The sequence below is a fragment of the Pristiophorus japonicus genome, chromosome 21 (genome assembly GCF_044704955.1).
Source record: "Pristiophorus japonicus isolate sPriJap1 chromosome 21, sPriJap1.hap1, whole genome shotgun sequence".
NCBI classification, from domain to species: domain Eukaryota; kingdom Metazoa; phylum Chordata; class Chondrichthyes; family Pristiophoridae; genus Pristiophorus; species Pristiophorus japonicus.
The window spans coordinates 7,444,804-7,469,001 of NC_091997.1; the positions used below are offsets into that span (position 1 = coordinate 7,444,804).

Below are 24,198 nucleotides of genomic sequence, written 5' to 3' on the forward strand. Positions count from 1 at the left end.
TTTTGTCGGTTTACAAGTTGTTCTTGCATATGAACTTTGCTTTATAAATCAAAATCATTGACCAGTTTGCTTTGATTAACTAGAACTTGGGTATTTTTAAAACTAATATCTGCACAACTGACATTTCTCGCCCTGCTTTGCTCCCTTTCCCCCCCCCCCCACCCCCCTCCAAGAAAAACAATTATTAATCTTGAGTTGCGTGGGTGACTTTGAATCTAGGAGGTAACCTGCATTTTTCTAATGTATCAACCAACAGACCTGAAATAGTTTGCTTGCTTACTGGGTTTAGTGAGAGTAGGTGGGTGTGTGTGTGCATGTATAACATACGTTTTTATGAAGGAGGTAGCAGTGGCTTGGCAGTAAAACCCAGTGTTTTTAAAAAAAATAGATATGCAGGCCTTTCTGAAGGGTGCAAGTACAGCAGTTAGATTTTTTTTTAATCCACATACTTTTGTTTTCAGTAATTGAGTACTTTAATCTATACAACAAATTTGATCAGAATTGTTCAAAATAAAAACAAGTTGAACAATGCTGTGATTGCATTGTTAAATTTAAGTGTGTATAGTATTTTTAAAAGGATGCTGATAGAAAAAGTAGTGTTGATTTTCTTTTGGGGTTTGTACCTAATATTACAAAATATTGGTCTTTTTGATCTGTTCGGCAATATTTGACAGATCATCCTGTGCTGCACTTTGTATTTTGTCTGTGTATGTGCAGCTTTGTGACTGCACCTACTTTTATGTACAGCTTTGTGGCCGGAGTGATAAACCGAGAGAGGATACCTACCTTTGAGCGGATGCTGTGGCGAGTGTGCAGAGGGAATGTCTTTTTACGACAAGCTGAAATTGAAAATCCCTTGGAGGACCCAGTTGCTGTAAGTGCCGTGGGTGGAATTTTAATAAATTGTTAACTTAAGGTGAGAACCATTTTTTCCATAATGATTAGTCCTGGTGCTCCTGAGGCTTCATTCTGAGGTGACGTAGGTTGTAAAATTAACTTTATATAATCAAGTCATTTGAGACTCTCATGTAGATGAGACAATCTAAAACTATCACATACTTTTCAGGAAAGGCTCTCCAGTGCCAGGTCTACAGAATGTTCGCAGCATTAATGCAACCACTGTCATGGCAAATTTTGGTTCTAAGTAAGTTTGGCACCTCTATCCTGGGAATATTGAAATATGTTAGGATATGCTGGTGTATGTTGTCTGGGAGAGTATGCACAAGCACAGTATTCACAGCCAGCCTTTTTCTGTCATGAAAGTAAAACTGGCAACTCTTCTCTGGAAGATATCCACAGTTACTCTGGGTAAAAGGGCAGATGAGTGACAAATTTGTACAGCTGTCAGATTGTGGAATCGGCAATCTGTTCTATTCAGATTTTAAGCTTGATCAGCTATCACCTGTTTATTTATATATACACCTTTGCATTGAACATTTATGATTGACTCCACCAAATAATGCACAGATCTGAAGACACTGGATGCCAGCGTGTGGCTGTTTTATATTTTGAGTATGAGAAGGTTTATATGTTCAAAAAATGAGTTAAATGACAATGAAAGAGTACACAGAAGACATACAATAATTCAGAAATGATATGTTTTGGTTTTGGCTACTACAAGCAATAAAATGTCTGGTACTGACAAATAGCTGTACATGCACGAAAGGAGTGAGTGTAGTTCACTGAAAATGATGCAGCCCATTGTAGAAAATGAAATTGGCTTTCACGTTTAGTACTTCAAGTGGAGTTTGTGTTGCTTGTCACATTTCAATTTTCAACAACTAGGGATGGGCAAGAAACTTGGCCTTGCCAGCATTGCCCACAAGTAATATAATAGAAAAAAATGAAGATACCGGCTGCTGATGTCTTTAGAGGGCAGGTCATTGTCCATTGCTTGTCCCTTCACACTGGACAGAGCTCAATAACTTTGATTTCACATTTTTAAGCTACGTGTTTGCCATGATTTAAATTTTTTGCTGTCCTAGAAAAGCAGGGATTTCAGACTTGTGTTCTCATTTTTAGGGTGGTCAGGTGGACAAGTCTGTCTTCATCATTTTCTTTCAAGGTGACCAGCTGAAGAACCGAGTGAAGAAAATTTGTGAAGGGTGAGATTAATTATTTTTTGATCATGTTTAGTATCCATTTAATTCCAATTAGCTGCACAGTAGACCCCTTATCAGTCATGGTATATTGAAATCGTTACCTGAAACTTTAAATTTTTTGGAGATTTTATGAGTAATTGTCCAGGAAGTTGCCAAATTTGCAGTTTAAATGTTTTAATTGCTTTTGAAATTTAAAAGCAAAATTGTCGTTCCCAAATATGTGTGTTGTTGTAGAAATTAAAAAGGGAACATCTCAATGTTGGAAATTCAACCAAGCCAGAAAATGCTAGAAATACAGCAACGGAAGAAAGAAAAGAGGTTAATATTTCGGATTGTGACTCTTTTTGATTTAGATATCAACTCAAAATGAACCTGTCTTTTCTCTCCATATGCTGACAGACCTGCTGTATATTGTCTTGCTTTGTTCTTCTATTACATTGCAGTCATGATGCCATTTTGAATTCAGTCTTAAAATCAAATACAAAGTTTCTCAATTTAATGAGTGTGAAGAAAAAAACTGACCAACTAAATGCATCAAGTTCATGAAGAATAAAGACATAACCAGGAACTCCTTTGGTTTTCAAAGCACTTTTTGATTGAGCTGTGTTAGCAATAGACTCAACATAATGCATATTACGGACGGAATCTTGTCAGTGCTCAGAGGGTGGGTTTGGAGGCGGGGACTGCTGTCAAAATCTAAAAGATTTCCTGCTCTGAACCCACCTCCTTGTTAATTTCCCAAGTGTCGGCTCTGCCTGCGCTTTGCAGATCCGGCACTAAATGGTGGGTCAGGCATTTGAGATACTTAAGCTGCTTAAAGGTCTTTAAGTAGCATTTTACTAGGCCCTAATGATTTTTTCCAACTTTGTTCTGAGGTTTCCGGTGCTCGGGGATCACGTCAATTAAGTGTGTCGGGTTCTCGATGACTCTTCGTTGCTATGAATAGTTGAAGGCTGCAAAAGTGGTATAAAAGCTACCATTTCACAGCTATACAATTTCCAATCCTAAAAGCTGGAGCCTTCAGGATTTGGAATGCACTTTTCAGCTTAATGGCGATTTGAAATGCTTGCAGTGAACTCTATCCAGTGTCACCTCCTTGGAGCAACCTCACTAACCATTGACCGATCGCTTTTGTCATCTCATCTTCAGCTGCTAACTATTCCATCAGCATTGGTGCCCTTGAAAAAATGTCACCTTGGTCCTCAGAATCCCACCATGATCAGTCCCAACATCAACATTACTAGGCATAGCATCATCACCAACAACACCAACCCTATCTACCATCACCTGATGCACAGGGCATCAGCACCCGACCACATTGCTGCCTGGGATGCCAGATATGGCCTCACTATGGCCAGATTGACCTCATTTGACGTTATACACCCTGGCTGCGACATGATGTGCCAGGTTGGTACCATCCCACACCAGCACCATAAAGTATCCCTGCAATGCCCAAGCCATTCTTTTCACACTCATCACCATTGCCAGGGGGGAACCCTTATGTCTCACCATTCAGTACAATTCACTAAGCCACTTCCAAAAGTGCATGCAAATCTTTCCAAGAAGGCAAAGTGTTGAAAATAAAGATTTCAATGTTTGACAACACATTAGCGGAAAACTCTACATGAACTTGGCTAAAAGGCCCAAGTGCCTACCCTTGTGTGTGGTTAATTGGTATGATTGGACAAGGATGAATCTGAGGGGTAGCTTGTGAGATGGGGATGCAAAAATGCAGAGAGGGGGATGGGTGGAGGTGCAAGGTAAGTTGGTGTGAGTAAGGCTGTGCAGGGGTAGGGAAGGAAGAGTGATGGAGATGTGATGAGTGGCACAGCAGGATGAGATTGAGTGTGGCTTTGCAGTAAGATTTTGTAATCCGCTGAGATTGGAAGATTTGCACCACTGCAGCCAAGTCTTCCTGATACCACATCCCTGCTTGTGCCCTCCTGTACAATTTGAAACCAGGCTGTGTTGATGTCCTGGGGAGGTCTCTTCTGCCCGTTTGAAGGCAAGAGGACCTCCCTGCATTTTGTGATTCCCTCTGGAGGGAGTGATGGGAGAGCCTGGGTGCAGCCGTGCACCTCTGTGCAGTGTTTGCAGAACCTCAATGCTGCCAAACACTGACAACACAACTGTCAAAATGAATGTGGGCATGATCCCTATAAGGAAACCATCAGATGATGTCATCAGACCGCTTCCTTTTAATTGGCCGGGAACTTCGCAAGAGCGGGTTTAACGAGCTCAACAATGTAAAATCACTTGGAGAAAGCCGGGAGTGGAATTTCTGTTCGCACCCGAAGTCGCCCGCCTCGCTCCAGGTGATGAATTGTATCTTAAAGTGTAAACAGATGCAGTAGATTATACAACATTTACTTTGCGACACTGAATTAATGACTTCTAGGTACTGTGAAAAATACTTTCACATCGTGGATCTCAAAGTTACACTTTGTAGATTTACCTTATTTCTAAATTCAATGAGTTGCACAAGATAATATACATATAATCTGGACAGGTAGACCCATCATCCCTGATGTAATCTTGGATTATTGGAGAAAGTGATGGTTTAATTGGTAGATTTGATGGTATATTTGTGAATATTATAGATTTTAACAAATGTTTCTTTTAATTTTGTTTGGTCAGCCTTAGAAGTACAAGTGACTTAGGATTTGCAGTTTAAAATGTTATCTATAGCGTTGCATGGTTTTAAATATATTTGAGACACCTCATTGAAAGTTTGGCAGTTTAGTTCTGGTCACTCTCTGGTTTAGTACGAGACGGCAACACTGAAAAACTTTGTAAAATGGGTTAAAAATAGTTTTGAGTTGTTACAGGGTGATTTTAAATTCATGATTATCTTTAACTTAGCAATGGAAATTAATTGAAACAGGTAAGGAAATGTTTGTGATTTGACTTGGTTATGTACATATTTTTGCTTATTTGCAGTTTCATGGTTCAGAACAAACTGCTGGGGGAGGGGGGTGTTATTAATATTTTTATTGGCCATGAAATTGCAGTGTCTGCGACGGCATACTGAATACGCAGTTGTATTCCCTTTGAAAGGCCTTCAAGTTCCGATTTCCGCGCACGCTTGCACATGCACGAAATCCGGAACTTGGGCGATCTGTCAAGGTGCCTTGAAAGATCATCTGAATCGCCTGAAAATGGAGTGTTGCTGGCAATTTGCCCAGCAATTACCCATGCAACTCTTAATGGCTGGTAAAAGTTGCATCAGCGTAAGAGTGTATATAGAAGGCTTAAATAAAACACTTAAAAATCCCAAAATTATGCGCAGAGGGCTGGAGCTGCAGTCACATGGCTCTGGGCAGCCAATCAAGGTAAAGATTCATAATGGCAACTCTGCAAGTTGGAGTTCCCGTTATTATGAATGAGAAACCCCCCCCCCCCCCCCCCGCAAACACACACACTAATAAAAAATAGACAAAATACACTACATATTCAACATTCATTTAAATTAGTTATTTATGTATTAAATATATATATTCCAATTTTTAAAAGTTTTTAATTATGCCTTAAAATAAATTTAATATAGTGGGCAGGGTTTTTAAAAATAAAATGTGGTTTTTAAATTTTATGTTTTAAGTGCGTTTTAAAACTCTTGCGCCTGTAAAAGTAGGCTATGCGCTTGCTTTTATCAGGCACAAGAGTTTTCAGGACATCATCTGGGCAATCTTGTCCTTGCAATTGTCCTGGATGTGGAGATACCGAAGATCTGTCGAGCTCCAGCTGGACAGATCGGAAAAGCCAATTGTGCACTGTGCGCTGAAAACCGGCTTTTGCGATACTTTCATAAATGTTTCGCTGGTTGGTGGCATACTCCAGAGGTATACCTCCGTCCGCAATTTCTAGGCCATTATTTTAATTGCACCTGCTCTTGGTAACAGCATATAATCATACATTTTCACAGATAGCATAGTATTGTTCAGGTTACATGGTAGAGTACAAAATGATCGGGAGTCAACCTTTAATAGAGGTTTACTTGATGGCCTGGGGCAGCTACTGGTGAGCAGTCTTTAGTTATACTGTTGTGGTTGCAGCGACATCAATGACCAGTCCTCTGTTTTTGGAAATGAGACCATAAAACTGTTCATTTACGTAGTAACTGGATCTACTGTAAGTAAGATCAGTTACTTTCATTGTTATTGTCAGCACTTCTGCTAACAAGAACCTTGGTCTTGCAGGTTCCGAGCGTCCCTCTATCCTTGCCCAGAAACTCCTCATGAACGGAAGGAAATGTTAGCTGGTGTCAACACTCGAATTGATGATCTTCAAATGGTATGGTATTCATTCATCAGTATATTCATGCCTCAACACTGTTGCATTATTTTCTCCATAGTTGAGGCATTTTCAGATATCAAAGCAAAAATGATCTGGTTTGCCTTTTAATGCTAAATATCTTTGATTTTCTAAATGGTGTATTAGCATAATTTTTCTATTGTAGCATCTGCCATTTTCTGTATTTACAGATACAGAATATTTGACAAAAGGTGTAATATTTAAACCCCACTCTTCTGTTTCCTCTGCCACTCCTACAATTCAGCCCTTGGTGAGGCATTTGTATGTTTTGGTACAGACACCAACAATTAATCTGTTAACTTGAGTATAAAAGTTTAATCAGCGTACTTCACAGTTGATATGCCACCCGCCCCCTTAATGGGCATCGGGGCTGTTTCTCAATTGAAAGGTTTGCTTTGAAAACTGTAGCTACATGTTTCTGTGCGTCACCATCATGCCACCTTGCAACTCAGTCGTTCAAATATGGCATGTTGGCTTAAAAATCGAAGCTTCCTCTTCAGCCTGTGAGTTGCTTCTATATGCATGTCTTGAGTGCCTTAGTTCCATTTGGAACTCATGCCAGCTACTTAAAAACATTATTAGAAAAGTTTTGAGGACTGCAAGAGAATTTCTGTGCTTTGAATGTCAAGTCAGTCAAGTTATGTTCAGCTTAAAATATTGTAGTCAGTATTTGTGCTATTTTATCTAGCTAGTTGCACAGAATACTCTTTACCATCTTCAAGAACCAGCTTAGACTGACTGGTTTGTTAGAGATAAGTGTAACCGCTTAGTTTCATTTACTTCTCCTTTTCAAGTGCTTCTGGTTTATTTTGTTCCCTTGCCCTCCTCATCCCCCACATTGGCTTAGCTGAGTTCTGTAACTCATTGTGTGGGACAAACCCAGGCCTATTATTCGAGTGCAATGCAAACATTTATGTAACTGCAAAACTGTTTCATACATACTTTTTACTTTCCAGGTCTTAAATCAGACTGAGGATCATCGTCAGAGGGTTCTGCAGGCAGCTGCGAAGAATATTCGTGTATGGTTTATTAAAGTACGGAAAATGAAGGCCATTTATCATACCCTTAATCTCTGTAACATTGATGTCACACAGAAATGTTTAATCGCTGAAGTCTGGTGTCCAGTTACTGACTTGGACTCAATTCAGTTTGCCCTCCGGAGGGGTACGGTAAGTCACCATTAATGCTAAATCAAGTGAGATCCTAAATTCAGAAATGTATGTTTTACATTTGGTCTATATGGTTCATAGACCTTATGGGCAGTACTCCTAGCAGTTGACAAAGGCTTAATCTAAGTGATTATGTCCATTTTAAAATACTCAAATGGATTCTGAAAGGAGTGAGCTTGATTTTGCTTTTTACACTCCATACTTTGTTAATGTAACATTTTGTTAGCCATTTAATGTTATGACTAATAATTAAAATAACTCTCTTCTAAGATGTATATATTTCTGGGTGATTTTTTTTCTATTTTTCAAGATCTTTCTAACCTTTCCTCCCCCCCCCACCTTTGGCTCAGCTGTTTAGGCTCTGGATTTCCTTTGCTAGAGCTCTTCGCGCCTCTCTTTTGATATTCCTTAAAACCTACCACTGATCAAGCTTTTGGTCACCTGTCCTAATGCCTCTTTGGTCACTTTGTCTGATTACTCCCAAGTTACGTATAGCACAGCCAGGTTCAAAATAAGCTTCTCTCTACTGTGCTGCAACAACACATCTTAATCCGTGTCTCAAATGCAACCCCTCCTGCACTGGCATGAATTTTCCACTTTTCACATTCGTAGTCTACCTGGGTTTTGAGTGGAATTGACTTGTGCACACTGGGCTACCACCCACTATATAAACTATGTTGATCCTCAAACTCACTATTTTGACTTCTATAATCAGCAAAGAAAGAGGAGATCTTTATCTCTGCTGTCTAGCTAGATTTGAAAATGCTGGGAACACTCAGCAGGTCAGTCGGCATCTGTGGAGAGAACAAACAAGTTAGCATTTCAGGTGCAGGCCCTTCGGTTCTGATTGCTGAATGTTTCCTGCATTTTCTGTTTTTGTTTCATAATTACAGCATTTGCAGTTTTTTTTTGCTTTAACTAGATTTGAGCCCACGTCCCAGAGGTTAACTCTGCTGTTAGTTGAGTAAGTTTTAAAACGCTCAAGCATATCCATTCACTTTGGTGGTAAATTTTGGAATACTTAGCCCAGCAAATTTCACTTCGTAGTCGAGAATTTTTAATAATACATTGCTAAGTTCGTGCTCTCTGTTAGCTAATGAGAGGAAAATATTTCAGATGTTCATAGCTTGTTGTCCAGTATTGTACAGGGCTGGAGCTCAGTGCTAAAATTACTACCGGTAGGAAGTGGTATTTATTGCAACAGTTAAGTGGTAATTTTATCAAGAGCTGTCTACAGTTTAAAGGTGGATGTTGATAAGGTTCTTCGAGCCTGCTCTGCCATTCAACAAGATCATGGCTGATCTTCGACCTCAACTCTATGCGGGAAAAATAGAATGTTTTTTTTTCCTCTGACTGCTGCCTTTTAATCCTTTGTCCTCTCTCCCTTCCCCTCTTTAAACAAGATTAAGCAAGTTCAGAAGATTTTACCCTTATGCTCAGAAGCTGGAATATATTCGGTGCTATTTATTCATTAGTGGAGCTTAACAGGCAGAAGTGACTTTTTAGGCTTTCCATTTTAAATAAGTTATTTATGTTCAGACTTTGACTTAACTTTTTACTTAACTTTTCTAAATGGTTATAGTGACGATCGTTAGAGGCAGTAAGGGAACCACACCCTCCAAACCTTTTCCTCGGTTGACTTAGCTTCAGTTAGTGTGGGCTCAAGCTTTGGGCCGCGCCTAGAACGGCGCAGCCCCGACCTGGACGCCCGATTTTCACGCCAGAAAGTGCGCCTAAAAAATACTTAATGATTCTCTGGCTCCCTGCAGGTCCTCTGGAGCTGGGCGCGGTGCAGCACGAGCTGTGGGGGGCGGAGCCAGGTCCCTGCGCTGAAAACAGTGTCTGGACCTCTGCACAGGCACGCTACAGTGGGCGCGCATGTGCAGTAGCTCCAGGCGGCCAAAACTCTGGGAGGGGCCCGAAGCACGCAGCCCCTAGCCCTGGCCGAATGGCCTCACTGGGGCTGCGTGGATCAGGCTGTACCTCCCACGCCCAGCTCCTGCTTCCACCCGACCCGACTCCCGCTTCCCCGGACCCGACCCACCCCCCCCCCCGACCCGACCCAACCCCCCGGCCACCTACCTTTTAAATCAAGTCTTGGGCCCGGCCCATTCAGCGTCTCTTCTCTCTCTGCTCTCTCTTCTCTCTCTTCTCTCTCCTCTTGCTGTCAGAAACACAGAAACTGATTGACTAGAGAGTAAGAGAGAGACACACAGACTGACAGACACACTTTTGGGGTGGGGGGGGGGGGGCTCCTGGTGCTGCAGTTGGTAAGTAGAAAATGTCTTAATGATTTTTTTACATTTTTTTTGATTGATTTATTGATGTATTTATCATTTATTATTGATGATGGCTCTTTATTTGTAAAACCTGAAGTGTTTAATGTTTGTAAACTTCCCTTTAAACCCCCCCCCCCCCCCCATTCCCTACGCCTGATTTGTAACCTACGCCTGATTTGTAAAGTGTAGGCAAGGTTTTTCTGAGCGTACAAAAATCTACACTTACTCCATTCTAAGTTAGTTTGGAGTAAGTTTTCACTGCCGAAACTTTCAAAACGAGCGTAAGTGGCCGGACACGCCCTCTTTTGAAAAAAAAATCTGTTCCAAACTGAAACTGTTCTAACTGACTAGAACTGGAGCAAACTAAATGCGAGAATTGCAATTTCTAAGATAGTCCATTCTAAACCAGTTGCTCCAAAAAAAACAGGAGCAACTCAGGCCGAAACTTGGCTCCTGTAAATGTATTTAGAAAAATCCTTCAAAATTACATATTACTGAAGAAGTTTATTTTGTGCAGGAACGCAGTGGGTCCACAGTCCCATCCATCTTGAACAGGATGCAAACCAGCCAGACTCCTCCAACTTACAATAAGACCAACAAATTTACTTACGGCTTTCAAAACATCGTGGATGCATATGGAATTGGCACTTACAGGGAGATTAATCCTGGTAAGAAACCACATTGTACAGACATGATTTTTCATATCAAACCATCTGTTTTTCCTAAAACTTGCCTTCCTGAATTTTTCTTCAAAAAAGCCTGCTTAATTGATGTCTTTCCCTTCTTCCACAGCTCCATATACAATTATAACCTTCCCTTTCCTCTTTGCTGTTATGTTTGGGGATTTTGGCCATGGGGTCCTGCTGACTGCATTTGCTGTATGGATGGTATTGAGAGAGAGCCGCATATTGTCCCAGAAAAGTGAAAATGAGGTATATTTTTTAAAATATTTATATTGATCAATTCCAGATCTGCAACTTTATTGATATGTGATTTTTGTGGACTGGAAAGTGTGACTGTAACTTCTGATATTCCTTGTAAGTGTCTTGAGCTATGTTTTCATCGATTGTTCAAACTATAAAAAGATCTTTTAAGGATACATTTTGATTCATGTTTTATATATCTATTGTATAATTACTGATTTTTTGTTCAGTATCCTTTCTTGAAGACAAAGAAAGAAGGTAGACGTTCTTAATGTGTGCAAAATGGATAACTCTTAAAGCAATTATTTAGTGCAATTTTTTAAATTCAATTTTGTTTTAAATCCCATTTGCTCTATATAGCCATTGTTCATCCAGAAGCTGATTCATTGGTGTGATGTAAGGAAGTCACATTCAATCTGTTCAATTCATGACCAATGGAACTATTTTGGTTTGAGATGTATCTCTGGTTATTATCAAAAAATGTAGCAAATAATCTGAACAAATCTAATGAGCTGGATATGGAGCTAAAAAGGATCTCAAATTATAATGGAATTCAGATGCATCCGCAGAACAGTTATTCAGTTAAAGCTGGATTGAGGACAATATATGCTTGCATACAAGACAACCCACGTAAAACATGACTTGGTGGTCTCCCACACTCACACATTCCATCCAAAAAATACAAGAAAATTCGTGACTGTCAATCCACCAAAATTCTGACCTTTGGCTGGCATTCACACTTTTTTCTCTCCTATTTTATTTCAACAAGTGCCTTTTTTACCCCAAGACACGACTATTCCAACACTCTCTCCTGGCCGGTCTCCCACGTCGCACACTCTTGGAGCTAAATTTTATCTCCCCAAAACTCTGCTGCCCATATCCTAAGTCGCACCAAGTCCCATGCACCCATCACCCCTGTGCTCGCTGACCTATATTGGCTCCCCATCTGGCAGCACCTCAATGTATTTAAAAAAAAAAAATTCATCCTTGTTTTAAAATCCCTTGTTGGCCTAGCCCTCACGATCCCTATAATTTCCTCCAGCCCTACAAATCTCCGCGATCTCTAAGCTACTCCAATTCCAGCCTCTTGCGCATCCCCGATTGTCACCACTCCACCATTGGTGGCTGTGCTTTCAGCTGCCTCGGTCCTAATTTTTAGGGTTTGAGCACCCTTTCCCAATTGTTTGATGTGACTCCAATATGGTGCAATGGTATTTTAGGTATTACAAAGGTCAGCACATATAGGTGCCTTAGCAGTAATTTACAGTGCAGAGCAGGTCTCCAGTCGTCTTGGTTAATCCTTACCACTGGATCAAGACCTAGCGCTCTCAAGCCTGTGTGGTGGCTGGTGTACGACGGCCACCACACGTTTATTTTTTTTTAAATCCACGCACTAGCATCTTCCACCCCTCCATATGTAGTTCACAATCTGGACTATCAGGTTCTTCATTGAAACACTTGTGAACTCATCCCTTTTTGGTGTGGAAGCAAGTCATCCTTGATATGAGGGACTGTCCAAGAGAGAAGAGACAGTACAGAACAAGAATTATATAACCTGTACTGTCCTATGTAGAGTTCGTGTCTTCTTGATATGAGTCTGAAGGAGGTTTCCACCCTGCTTGGGGTCGCTTCCACCTCACCCCACCTGGGGTATCTTCTATTCATTGGCCCTTGTCTTGTCGTCAACCCACCTGGAGTAACTTCTGTTCAGATCAGGATCCTCCTCCTTGTGGGCCACTGCTGCCTGGTTCTGCTCCAGGGTCAGCCCTTGCTCCTGGTATTCTACAACCTAACTCGTGTAAGTGGTGCCCATTTTATCCCATTTTGGAGGGTGGATTCAGGGGCCAATATTGACATGGATATCTACCCTCTTGGGGTCTTTCCAAAGGGTGGGGTGGCCAATAGTATCTTTCAGACAAGGGGAAGAGTCAGCCTGCTCCCCATCCCTACTTTTGATGGACAAAGGGTGATTGGTTCTCAAACTGTCATACCTTCATGGCTGACCAATCATTGGCCTACAACCGAGGGAGAGGGCTGTTCCCCATCATCTTATTTGGCTCATGATTTTTCTCGAGGCTTTAGCCAACAATTTCAGGACCTGTTATCTCCTGTTTTACAGACATTGTCTGGTCCCAGTCCTGGCAATTCTTAGTCCGTATTGTAAAGGCAGTGGGGGTGAAATTACCCTGCACCCCGATTGGGGGCGGTAAACTGCTATAAATGGCTATTTTGCCTCCCATCTTCAACCCTCGCTACTGCTGATTTTGTATCTCTTTTATCTATCTTGTCGGTCTGTCTCCGATGTTTGTTTTAAATCAATAGCAGAGGCATGGGCTCTTAATTGGGTGTAAACGTTGTCATTTTAAAGATCACAGCACTGTCTGGGTGAAGTGGAGCAGCACTGATGGGAATACACTAGCATGGTGCCATTGTTGGGCGAGAAGCCTGAGGCTGGATATGGCGTGCATGTAAATCAATTCGCGTACTTTTAGTCCCAGAAAGGAATGTAAATTTCTAATATTGTTGGTGAGAGTTTTACAGTATTTAGAAATGTGAGGCAGGATTGCCAATCTTGTATTTGAGCCAACTTGAGAAGCCAAGAAACCCCCATTATGTTGAGAATAAATGAGATTTCATTTTTAGAATTTTAGTTCTTAAATAGGTTAATCCAATCCATTATGTCTATAAACTCAAGTCGTTCATTGTCATGTATTGGATGCAGCCATTGTTGTAGTTGTACAGTTGCAACTGTTTTTCCTATTTTTAATTAAGCTTTACTCTGTTAGATTTTCACCACCGTCTTCAGTGGCCGCTACATTATTTTACTCATGGGCGTTTTCTCTGTGTACACGGGACTTATATACAATGACTGCTTTGCAAAGACTCTCAACATGTTTGGTTCATCGTGGAGTCCGAGAGCGATGTTTCATCCAATGGGAAACTGGACGTAAGTATTGCAGAAATAGATCAAGATTACCAAAATGTTGATTTTAAATGTCTTTTGTATAAATTTCGTCAGGGGCAAAATTGCCCCTTTTTATAGCCCTGTTAGCACCTCCGGGGGGTGGGGGTGCAATGGCATTTTGGCCCAGGGGAGGGGGGTGGTGCTACCGCTTCGGGAAATTGCCCTGGAGGTTTGAGGGGCGCTGTCCCAGTCCCATCCCCAGGCCGGTGCGCACTGGCCCCTCTCCGTCCCGCGAGGGAACTTGCCTTGCGGGTCGCGAAGCAAGCAGACACCCGCCACTGGAACGCCCCTTAAAGGGGAGGCCTTTAGCACACTGGACTGCCATCTTTATTTGTCGGCCGACTCTTGCTTCGGGCTGCCATTGCGTAGCCTGGCACTCTGTTTTGGGTGCCGGACTGCTGGCTCGGTCGACGTCGTCCCTGGTGGCCCAGTGGCGACCACTAAAGGGCCTGCAGAGTGCGCAACGGCCCACCCCTTTAACTGAGTCTCTGTAGTGCTGGCCTTGCGCTGCACTGCTGCCCCGGGAGCGACTCTGAGGGGCGCACGGCTCAATTCCGTGTTGGGGGCGGGACTTCTGTGCTGGGCGCAGGAAGTCCTGGCCCCGGAAGATTACCGCCCCCAATTGGGGCGAAGGACAATTTCGGGGCCTGTGTTAATAAGGTGAAGCATGTTCATTCTGGGAAATGTAACACTATATTTCAAACATCCAGTGCTAACATCAAGCATTCAGGTCAGATGTAGCATATTATTTTCCAAAGTCATTCATCTTACAATTGCAGCATCCATTTCTTTCAAGTATCAATTATATGTGACTTAAAACCAAGATCAACGAAGTTTTACATTTTTCATCACGTGATTAATTGCAATTCATATTTTTGATCACTTGATGGCTGTAAAAATCACAAGTAGACTGCTCTCACACATCTATTACAGGTACAACATCTCAAATCCCGCTGTCCGAAAACCGAACATTTGAGAAAATCCCATTTTGATCAATAAAATAAAATCTGGAATTGTCCAAAAAACAGTGGGCTGGACTCGTTATCTGCTTCGGGGATGCAGAGGATCCTCTTCGGAGAAATCTTGATGGATCGGAAAAGCCGGTTTTCAGCGCATGCGCATTGCGCCCCGAAAACCGGCTTTTGCGACGCCTCGCTGGGTCCATGCGCACTTCGTATGGGCCCGGCCCATAGATTTTCTTGTCCGAAATCCGGAAAAATCTGAAAACCGGCACGGTCTGTGTCCCGAGGTTACTGGATTTGAGACGTTATATCGGTAGTGATTGGTTCAGAAAGATATTATCTGAAACCTGAGAGCAGATCAACTACTTGCTCACTTGGTGGATGATGGTGCATGGCCCAAGTGACCGAATGAGAGGAATATTAATCTATCTTCAAAAAACACAGTTTGTACCTTTAGCACAAAAAATTCTCTGATGAATGACAATTTAAAAAAAATAATAATATTTAACGTGTTAATTGCAAAAGTCAACTGCAATTAATTGACAATCCTAGTGACATCACCAACAGTAATTCATTGATGTGCTTTAGGACATCCTGAGTTCGTGAAGGCAATATATAAATGTATGTTTTTATTCTTTAAGTTGCTGCATATACCCATTTTGGGAATTTTTAACACTCTGGCTTTAAAATTGGTCAAACAGAAATTGCAGCAATGATGGATTAGATTTAATAATTGTAATGCAGTTATCTTCTCTCTACAGTGATAAAACCCTTCAAAGCAATCCAAATCTTCAGCTGGACCCTGCTCATCCCAATGTCTTCAGTGGACCATATCCTTTTGGAATAGATCCTGTGAGTTAATTTTGTAATTTTATTTTAAATCTTCATGACTCATATAAAGTAAAATCCAGCCTGGTACTTTTTTTTTAATTGTTTCTAGTTTGATGAGTATAGGGCTAGAATTCCTCAATGCTAATTTAGGCATTTGAATTGTAGTTTAGTTACATCTTTAATATTATTTACTGTTGACTTAAAACTACCTAAATTTAAACTTTGTATGGTGTTTTTCTTGTGAACATCATAAATGGATGGCAATTACATTATAATCCTATTGAGTTAGTTTGCCTCTTTCATCCTTTGTGTTTTTTTTTAATTGCAAGCATTGTCTTGATCCAGACATAATTTCTCTGTCACAGTTTGGCACATAAAGGTCCTGGAAGCAAATGTTCCAGTAAAATGCATTTTATACTTTTTAAACTTCACATTGCACAGATTAAACTGGAGGAAGGCTTTATTAAGGGCAGCTAGTTGATCGTACAGTGTTATAAACTCGGGGTCCAAACTGCAGCCTTTGAGCAACATGCTACCCCTGACAGTCTGGCTGTTCTTAATGCTGTTGCCTTCTTGGTGAATAAGTCCTGAATCAGAACACTCATCATTTGGATAATTCAGCAGTGCTTTATTTGGCATTGACTGGTTATCATCAATTGCAACAAGACTTTTTAAAGACCAGAGAATAGCCATGGGGCTTGCCATGTGTGTCTCTAATTGAAAATTCACAATCATTGATAGGGAACACATTTTAGTGTTTGTCTCTGCGATCAGCACTCTTGCCTGCTGCTGATGTGTTCTGTGGTGCTGACACTCATTCACAGCATCAGTTTGGCTTGGGTGGTAGAAATCTCACCTCAGTCAGAAGATTGTAGTTTGAATATTTTTATTATGTTATGGTCTCAACCAAAAGAACTTAGTAATTGTTTTTTTTCTTAGATATGGAATATTGCTACAAACAAACTCACGTTTCTCAACTCCTTCAAAATGAAAATGTCTGTGATTTTGGGTGTCGTCCATATGGTCTTTGGAGTTTCTCTCAGCCTCCTGAATCATATGTAAGTTTATTTTCAGCTGAGTTTGAGTTCATAAATAAATAAGGGATGAAAAAATAGCTGTTCTCTGTTGACACACGAATTTTGAAACGAGTACCAGAAATTTGCAACTCCTCACTTCAGACGTTAAGTGGGAAGCACTTTATGTTCAGTAGCGATAATTGACATGTACAAATTCTGACTGTTTGAGGGTAGCATTTGCATTGTATAGGGCCAGTTTCCTGAAACTGAAATCTGGTCTATGTATAATGCTGCAGTTCTAGCAATCTTAAAGGTTAAATGAAGCTAGATCAGCTGATGAGTCGCAATTGCATGGCGAAAGCTGCTGGTGGCACAATTTTCAGAAGTTACAACATTGATGCTCCGAAAGAGAGAGAGAACTGAAATTTGAGACCATTTGGGTCATCTGCAACAGAATATTCATGTTTCTTTGGCTCTCGGAGGTTCAAGTTCAGATTTAACCAACCAAAGCTGTGACTTGAAAGTGCAACTCTACATCTACTGTAGATTCACAGAATGGCTCATTCCTATTGTAACAAACACTAACTGTTTGTTGCTCTATCTCCCAGTCCAGTGTATGGGAGGGAGAAAAAATTTATGGGGTACTTGATTTATTTATGCAACCAATTGTAAATGAATGACAAAGTGCTAAATTGTTGAATATTTCTCATTCTCATGCTATCTTTTTCTCTCTCGTGCCTAGATATTTTAAAAGGCCACTGAACATCTATTTTAGCTTCATCCCTGAAATAGTTTTTATGCTATCTTTATTTGGCTACCTTGTTATCCTCATCTTCTACAAGTGGTGTGCTTATGATGCTAGCACATCGAAAGATGCTCCCAGTCTTCTGATCCACTTCATCAATATGTTCCTATTCAGCTACAGTGATAAAACCATGAAATATCTGTATAATGGACAGGTATGTAACTGCTTGCTGATGTTGATTATATAGAGAACACTTGTTCTAAACAGAAATATCATGCTACTTTGGTACTGCTCACTGCTATGCACTTTAAATCTCCCCCACCCCCCATTTGCTGTATTGTTTTCAAATATAATTTTGCAGACGAGAAGGTGATGTCTCCAGGTTTCAGTCACTAGTAAGTGCATGACTAAGCCCTCTCTGTCCACCTGATTTTCATATTTTTCTTGCTCTTTTTTCTCTCTCTCCCTTTTCTGAGGATGGAGGGAGTGGAAAGGGGTGGGGGGGGGGGGGTGGAAAGGGAGGGGAGGAGGTTTTTCTGTGAAATTGCTAAATCAAACCTGTGTCCACCTTGCACCATGTAAGGACCAATGTGATGTGCTACCATGCTATCATTTGTATTTGAAGTAATTTACAAGGATTACATGCTGATGGTAGTATAAGATCTAATTGAGCCTATAGAAGCCACCGTGCAGTCATTTACCTAATGTTTCTGTATTTAAAAAAAAAAAATGGATCATTTAATAAAAGAATTGCAGTTTCCTAATATAGATTACAAAATTTATTTGGTAATCATCTGAATTTTTTTAACCTGACTTTTATTATCCACCTGCATCAAGTACTCTGACATGTCGATGGTCAGTCCAGAGAGGAAAGTTGACTGAAAACCAAATAACCTTCTTGACATGTAATTAAAATCAGCTATTGTAAATAACTGAAGCTAAGTTGTGATTTGAAGATTACAATTTAATTGGGTCATGCAGGCACTAGTTATAAATTGTTCAGCACGTGTTTATTCCTGGATGTTAATACCTCCATTAGGTTGAAGTTTGCTCGGTATTCTTTAATGCTTCATTTATTTTGTACATTTGATCCTTTCTACTTTATAATTAGTAGTTGAACTAATACCACCAACATTAAAGGAGTTGTTAAACTCATTGTTGTTTGTGCGCAAAATTGTTGCTGTCTTTGCTTATACAACGTTGAATATATTTCAGAGCAATTTATTATAAAACCTATAATAATTATTATAAAACATGCAATGCACAAGGTGCAATGTAAATTCCAGATATCAATTTAGAAAGGAAATATATTCATATATATTGTAAAGTAAATTCCTTTGTTTGTGAAGACTGGACATTTGGTATTTGAAACAGAAGCTCCCAGTTTCATTTAATTGCATTAGAAGCTGAATTCGTGCCTTATCCATCATTCATATTTTGCTTTGTTCTTCCCTGGTCTGCACACCCGTTCCCTCAAATATACTTTCTAGTAGGAAATTCAACTGTTCCCCATTGGATTTCTAACTGTCAGAAACCCATACCTGCTAATATGTCCTTTCCTGTGCTGCACAATGTGCCAGCACTTTTAATTGTAAATGCATCTGAAGGTGGTGTGATTTTACAGTAATTCAGATCTTTCTCGTTTTTGGGGGTCTGCTGTTTAATCAGAATTGCTAAATTTGAATTGTTGCTTTGTAGCCTTATTCCTCCTGGTAATTGTCAAACTATTCATTCTGTGCAGGATTCTTGCATAAAGGCTACTGTGGATTTGAAAGTCCCACTTGAAGCTAGTGGTAAAATGCTACCAAAATTCAGGTTTTTTGCATTAAAAAAAGTGATTCAAGGGCATGATGTGGTTTGTTATAAAGCGGATTTGCAATAGATCAATGCCTATAATGCCAGTACATCTCTGGTACATACAGTATTTATCTGGTATTGTGTCTCTCCCTCTTCCCCCCCCCCCCCCCCCCCCCCCCCCCCCCCAAACTTCAGGTTACTCCATGAGCAACTTCTCCCTAAGCCTGTCCAAATGGTCTGAGTTGTCTCTGGGTGGTGCTTGATATTTTATATCCTGTCCCTTGTGGAGTGTGCCATTGTGTTCCTATACAATGGCACAACTGAAATCAATAGCTTTGAGTCTTGAGTGTAGAACTATATTCTGCTATTCCATTCAACAGAATATTGGTGCATCTGCCCAAACAGTTCAAACAAAATGTAACCATTTCCTGATATGTTTTCTCTTTCCCCTCTCCACCGAATATACATTAGTTGGAAAACTGTTGGTAAGCTTTCACCAGACTGTAGTAATGCATCAGGTTTTCTATTTTTGTTAACAGCGAGGTGTTCAGTCCTTCTTGGCGATTGTAGCTCTGCTGTGTGTTCCGTGTATGCTTGTGGTGAAACCACTGGTGCTGCGTCATCAGCATTTGAAAAGAAAGCATTTGGTAAGTTTTTTAAGTTGCTGAATTCAAATGTATGTTTTTACATTTATCTTCTGGGACGGCAGAAACTGTAAACATAGAAACATAGAAAATAGGTGCAGGAGTAGGCCATTCAGCCCTTCTAGCCTGCACCGCCATTCAATGAGTTCATGGCTGAACATGCAACTTCAGTACCCCATTCCTGCTTTCTCACCATACCCCATTTCAGTGTAATAGTCCACTGTCTTTTCTGCTCTGAGTTGTGGGTTTGAATTCACCCAGGACTAATGGCATGAAAGGTTTTTTTTTATTGTTAGCTGTAATGTTCCTCCATTAAATTGTGTAAACAAGCACAACCCAGTTAATAGTCAACATGGACCCATAGTGCAAAGATGCTCCTATTTGAGCACTAATAGGCAATCTCTGTTAAATGCAATGAAGAAGGCTGGTAAAGGAAAGGGAAATGTTGTAGGGATACTCTTCTGAGAAATAGGTTAGGACATATTAGGCACAATGGAGGAAGCATTACTTGTACTTGATATAGACAGTGGGTTGAAAAGTATTCCACTTTTTAGTGCTGAAATCCCTCACCTTGAACTCAAAAGCAAATTAATTATAGTGAATATTTTGTAAAGTTCTATTGAAGAAGGATTTATATTCCTCTGTATTGAGTTCTACTGTAATTGTCACTGTTTTGTGTTGTATAATTTATACCTCGAGTAAATAATTGCTTGGAGATGGAACATTTTTCCATTATGGGCAACTGGTGTTGGCATCTCTGCATCAAGCTCTCCCAGGACTTGGCAAGATACATAGTAAAACTCGTTCCATTCAACCAATATGGATTGACCTCAAAAGCATGCTACTTGCTATGTTCTCCTTTTTTCCTTCTCCTTTTCTCTTTCTGCCTTTCTCCTTTTCTCTTTCTGTCTTTCTCCTTTTCTCTTTCAGTGGTGTCTGGGAGTTGCTGAACTCCATGAAGTAACTGAAAATTATTTTTGGACTTGTTGAATCAAATGTATAAGGGAGCAAAGCATGTGTGATGATTCAAGGAGAAGTGTTACACAGTTCAGAGTGAAGCTACAAGTCCAGGGCTGCATCTTTGTACCCATGCTAAGTATTGTCATGGACTATATTATGATTGAGGCAGTGCTGAGTTTGAAGAGGTATGGGAAGGCCATCATGAAAACTAAGGAGTTAAGAACATAAGAAATAGGAGCAGGAGTAGGCCACCTGGCCCCTCAAGCCTGCTCTGCCATGTAATAAGATCATGACTGATCTGAGTTGGATGCTGAAGAAAATAATTCAGGACTTAGCATCAGCTTCTCTAAGGTCAAGATTATGATTGTATATGAAGGAAGATTGAAGAAGTAGGAGGTAGATGAGTATATAACACAAACTGGTTTTTACTGACTATTTAAAAAAAAATGGCTGTCACAATGTGTGTCTTTGCCACTTCATAGGGGACACACAACTTTGGTGGAATAAGAGTTGGGAATGGACCAACTGAGGAGGATGCTGAGATAATCCAACATGACCAGCTTGATACCCATTCAGAAGATGGGGAGGAAGTAAGTACTACAGAGCTACTAATTAGAGCTCGTTTTGTTCATAGAATTGTACATTTCTGTATTGAGCAGCAGTTGTGAGGGTGCTAATCTATAGTGTTCCTATAGCGTGTAGTTTGTTTTAAAAAAAAAAAAAAAATTGAAAAGATTTTTATAGTAAATTGTCCACACTAATGGAACAATAGCATCATCATAGACAGTCCCTCGAATCGAGGATGACTTGCTTCCACGCTAAAAAGTTCACAGGTGTTTCAATGAAGGACCTAATATTCCAGGTCCCGAACTAAATATTGAAGGGTGGAAAATGTCTGTGCCTGGATTTTTTTAATGTGTGGTGGCTGTTGCACACCAGTCACCACACAGGCTTGACAGAGCTAGGTCTTGGTCTAGTGACAAGGATTAACCATGACGACCGGAGACCAGTTCTGTTGCACAGACCTAGTGTGTGCACATATCTGTTTGGGCTGGCCCATGCTGTCCTTGGGCCCTCACCTCTCCTGGGCCCTGATCACATCGCTCCACGATCACTTGCCGCTTCTGCGCCCCAACCTCGCCGCTCCTGATGTACTTACCCACGCTCCAATCATCGACCTCGATCTTGATGTCCAATCCAGTCCCCCTCTTCGCTGCCATCGTTCTGCTGCCCCCTGGAGTGGTATGCCGCCACGCTGCTCCCTCCACTTCCCGCAGAAGAATAGCAGTAGCATGATGAAGATTTGTGTTGCTGTAATCAATTGTTAATGGAGTTTAATCTTTTTTGAAGTGGCCCTATTCTATCTCGTGTTCTCCATTTTGCCTGCTCTGAGTGAATTTAATCGTCGTCCCTGTTCCATGAAAAAAAATCAAAGAGCAAGTTATTATTTAAATGGAGAAAGATTGCAAAGTGCTGCAGTACAGAGGGACCTGGGGGTACTTGTGCATGAAACACACAAAGATAGTATGCAGGTACAGCAAGTGATCAGGAAAGCCAATGGAATCTTCGTCTTTATTGCAAAGGGGATGGAGTATAAAAGCAGCGAAGTCTTGCTACGGCTATACAAGGTTTTGGTGAGGCCACACCTGGAATACTGCGTGCAGTTTTGGTTTCCATATTTAGGAAAGGATATACTTGCTTTGGAGGCAGTTCGGAGAAGGTTCACTAGGTTGATTCCGGGGATAAGGGGGTTGACTTATGAGGCAAGGTTGAGTAGGTTGGACCTCTACTCATTGGAGTTCAGGAGAATGCAAGGTGATCTTATCAAAGCGTATAAGATTATGAGGGGGCTTGACAAGGTGGATGCGGAGAGGATGTTCCCACTGATGGGGGAGACTAGAACTAGAGGGCATGATCTTAAAATAAGGGGCTGCCCATTTAAACTGAGATGAAGAGAAATTTGTTCTCCTGAGGGAAGACCTAGTACTGTTGGTTCTACTGTTACACAAACTACACAAATGGTCTTGAGTAAATCCCGGAGTGTTGTTTCAGCAAATTAAATTTGTTTTGCTGATTTATTTAAAAGAAAAAGGATGTGCTTTTCATATATATTGTGCATGCATTTTGACAACTTAATATCTACTAACTATGCGTTCACATTCTCATTACATTTAACTGCACTAAATATGTAACTTTTTTTTTGCAAGCCTGCTGAGGAAGAATTGGTAAGGCTGCTCATTGCATGTTTGAGTGCCTGTCTATGCACTATTTCATTATCCATTGACATAGCTTATGTTCAGTAACCTTTTAATTGTATAAATTTCTTTGGAATTTTATGCAATGTATTGAATGTCATTCAAGAAATTCTGCATTTAAGCAGTAAGGTTTCATGCTGTAAAGGTGATTAGAGAGCAGAGCGAGGTGATCAGTTTTCTATTTTCTCCTTTTTGTCTTTTCGGGAATGTCACAATCCTCTTCGTTTCTTTTGGACTTGTGCTTATAATCTTGATGCTTTTCTTTTCCCTAAAACAAGGCTGGGTTGTGCTGTGCTTTCTCTGCACTCTAGGATCATGTTGGAATCCATTCCAAATTTTCTGGTGGCTATAGGACCTTAAGCGAATTGACTTTGGGCAGTTTCAGCACACTTTCAAATGGGTGTGAGTCCACGGTGCAAAATCCTGCATAAATTGTCAATTTAATACAAATGAGACAAAGGCTGATGTGAAAAATATTGTACAAGTACAGAAGGGGTGTTCATCTGAGGTTGGGATTGAAGCAGGTTGGCCAGTGTAGAAATCATTTAATTTCTGATGCACTATAGTGTCCCTGACCTGAATGCAAAATGTCAGCGATTTTCATCACTGATGTGTCTCTCATTTCAGCAAGCTCAAAGCTCAGTTCAGTTTTTCAAAATTCCAAGTAGAGTTATAAATGAATAGCTTTGGACATTTTGCATACTTTTTAATATCCCAGTAATACTTTTCCAGTAATGTTTTGGCAACGCAGTATGTGAATACAGTTTTATGTTCTATATTATTTCGCACTGAGACCTCTCCTTTCTTTAATCTGTTCCTTACAGTTTAATTTTGGCGATGTTGCAGTACATCAGGCCATCCATACCATTGAATACTGCTTGGGATGTGTTTCTAACACTGCCTCCTACTTGCGATTGTGGGCACTCAGTCTGGCTCACGCACGTAAGTACGACAAATATGCATATTTATTAGGGATGCTTCCTATATGGCGACTGAACTTGTGTTACTAGTAGATGAGATTGATTTCCAAACATGTGATGTTTATATGTCTTAAGTTCCTGATGTATAGTCCTATTCTATGGGTGCAAACAACAATGAAATGAATTTCAAGTTTATCTGTTTTTCATGGGGGTTGAGAGAGAAATGTTTAAATGGAGAAAAATTGCAAAGTGCTGCAGTAGAGGGACCTGGGGCTCCTCGTGTATGAAACACAAAGTTAGTATGCAGGTACAGCAAGTA

The 24,198-nt window shown here is 40.6% G+C and overlaps 1 protein-coding gene across 2 annotated transcripts in view; it reads left to right on the forward strand.

Moving 5' to 3' along the window:
- LOC139233795 (V-type proton ATPase 116 kDa subunit a 1) overlaps positions 1 to 24,198 on the forward strand; it is a 78,732-nt gene that overhangs the window by 24,526 nt on the left and 30,008 nt on the right. For both annotated transcript variants that reach the window (XM_070864327.1, XM_070864328.1), the window contains exons 7-19: positions 748 to 874; positions 2,023 to 2,105; positions 6,299 to 6,392; positions 7,370 to 7,582; positions 10,379 to 10,529; positions 10,654 to 10,793; positions 13,571 to 13,731; positions 15,473 to 15,563; positions 16,482 to 16,600; positions 17,301 to 17,517; positions 19,640 to 19,747; positions 21,187 to 21,294; positions 23,784 to 23,901. In XM_070864327.1, coding sequence (XP_070720428.1) covers positions 748 to 874; positions 2,023 to 2,105; positions 6,299 to 6,392; positions 7,370 to 7,582; positions 10,379 to 10,529; positions 10,654 to 10,793; positions 13,571 to 13,731; positions 15,473 to 15,563; positions 16,482 to 16,600; positions 17,301 to 17,517; positions 19,640 to 19,747; positions 21,187 to 21,294; positions 23,784 to 23,901 — 1,730 coding nt within the window. The remainder of the gene's footprint in view (positions 1 to 747; positions 875 to 2,022; positions 2,106 to 6,298; positions 6,393 to 7,369; positions 7,583 to 10,378; positions 10,530 to 10,653; positions 10,794 to 13,570; positions 13,732 to 15,472; positions 15,564 to 16,481; positions 16,601 to 17,300; positions 17,518 to 19,639; positions 19,748 to 21,186; positions 21,295 to 23,783; positions 23,902 to 24,198) is intronic.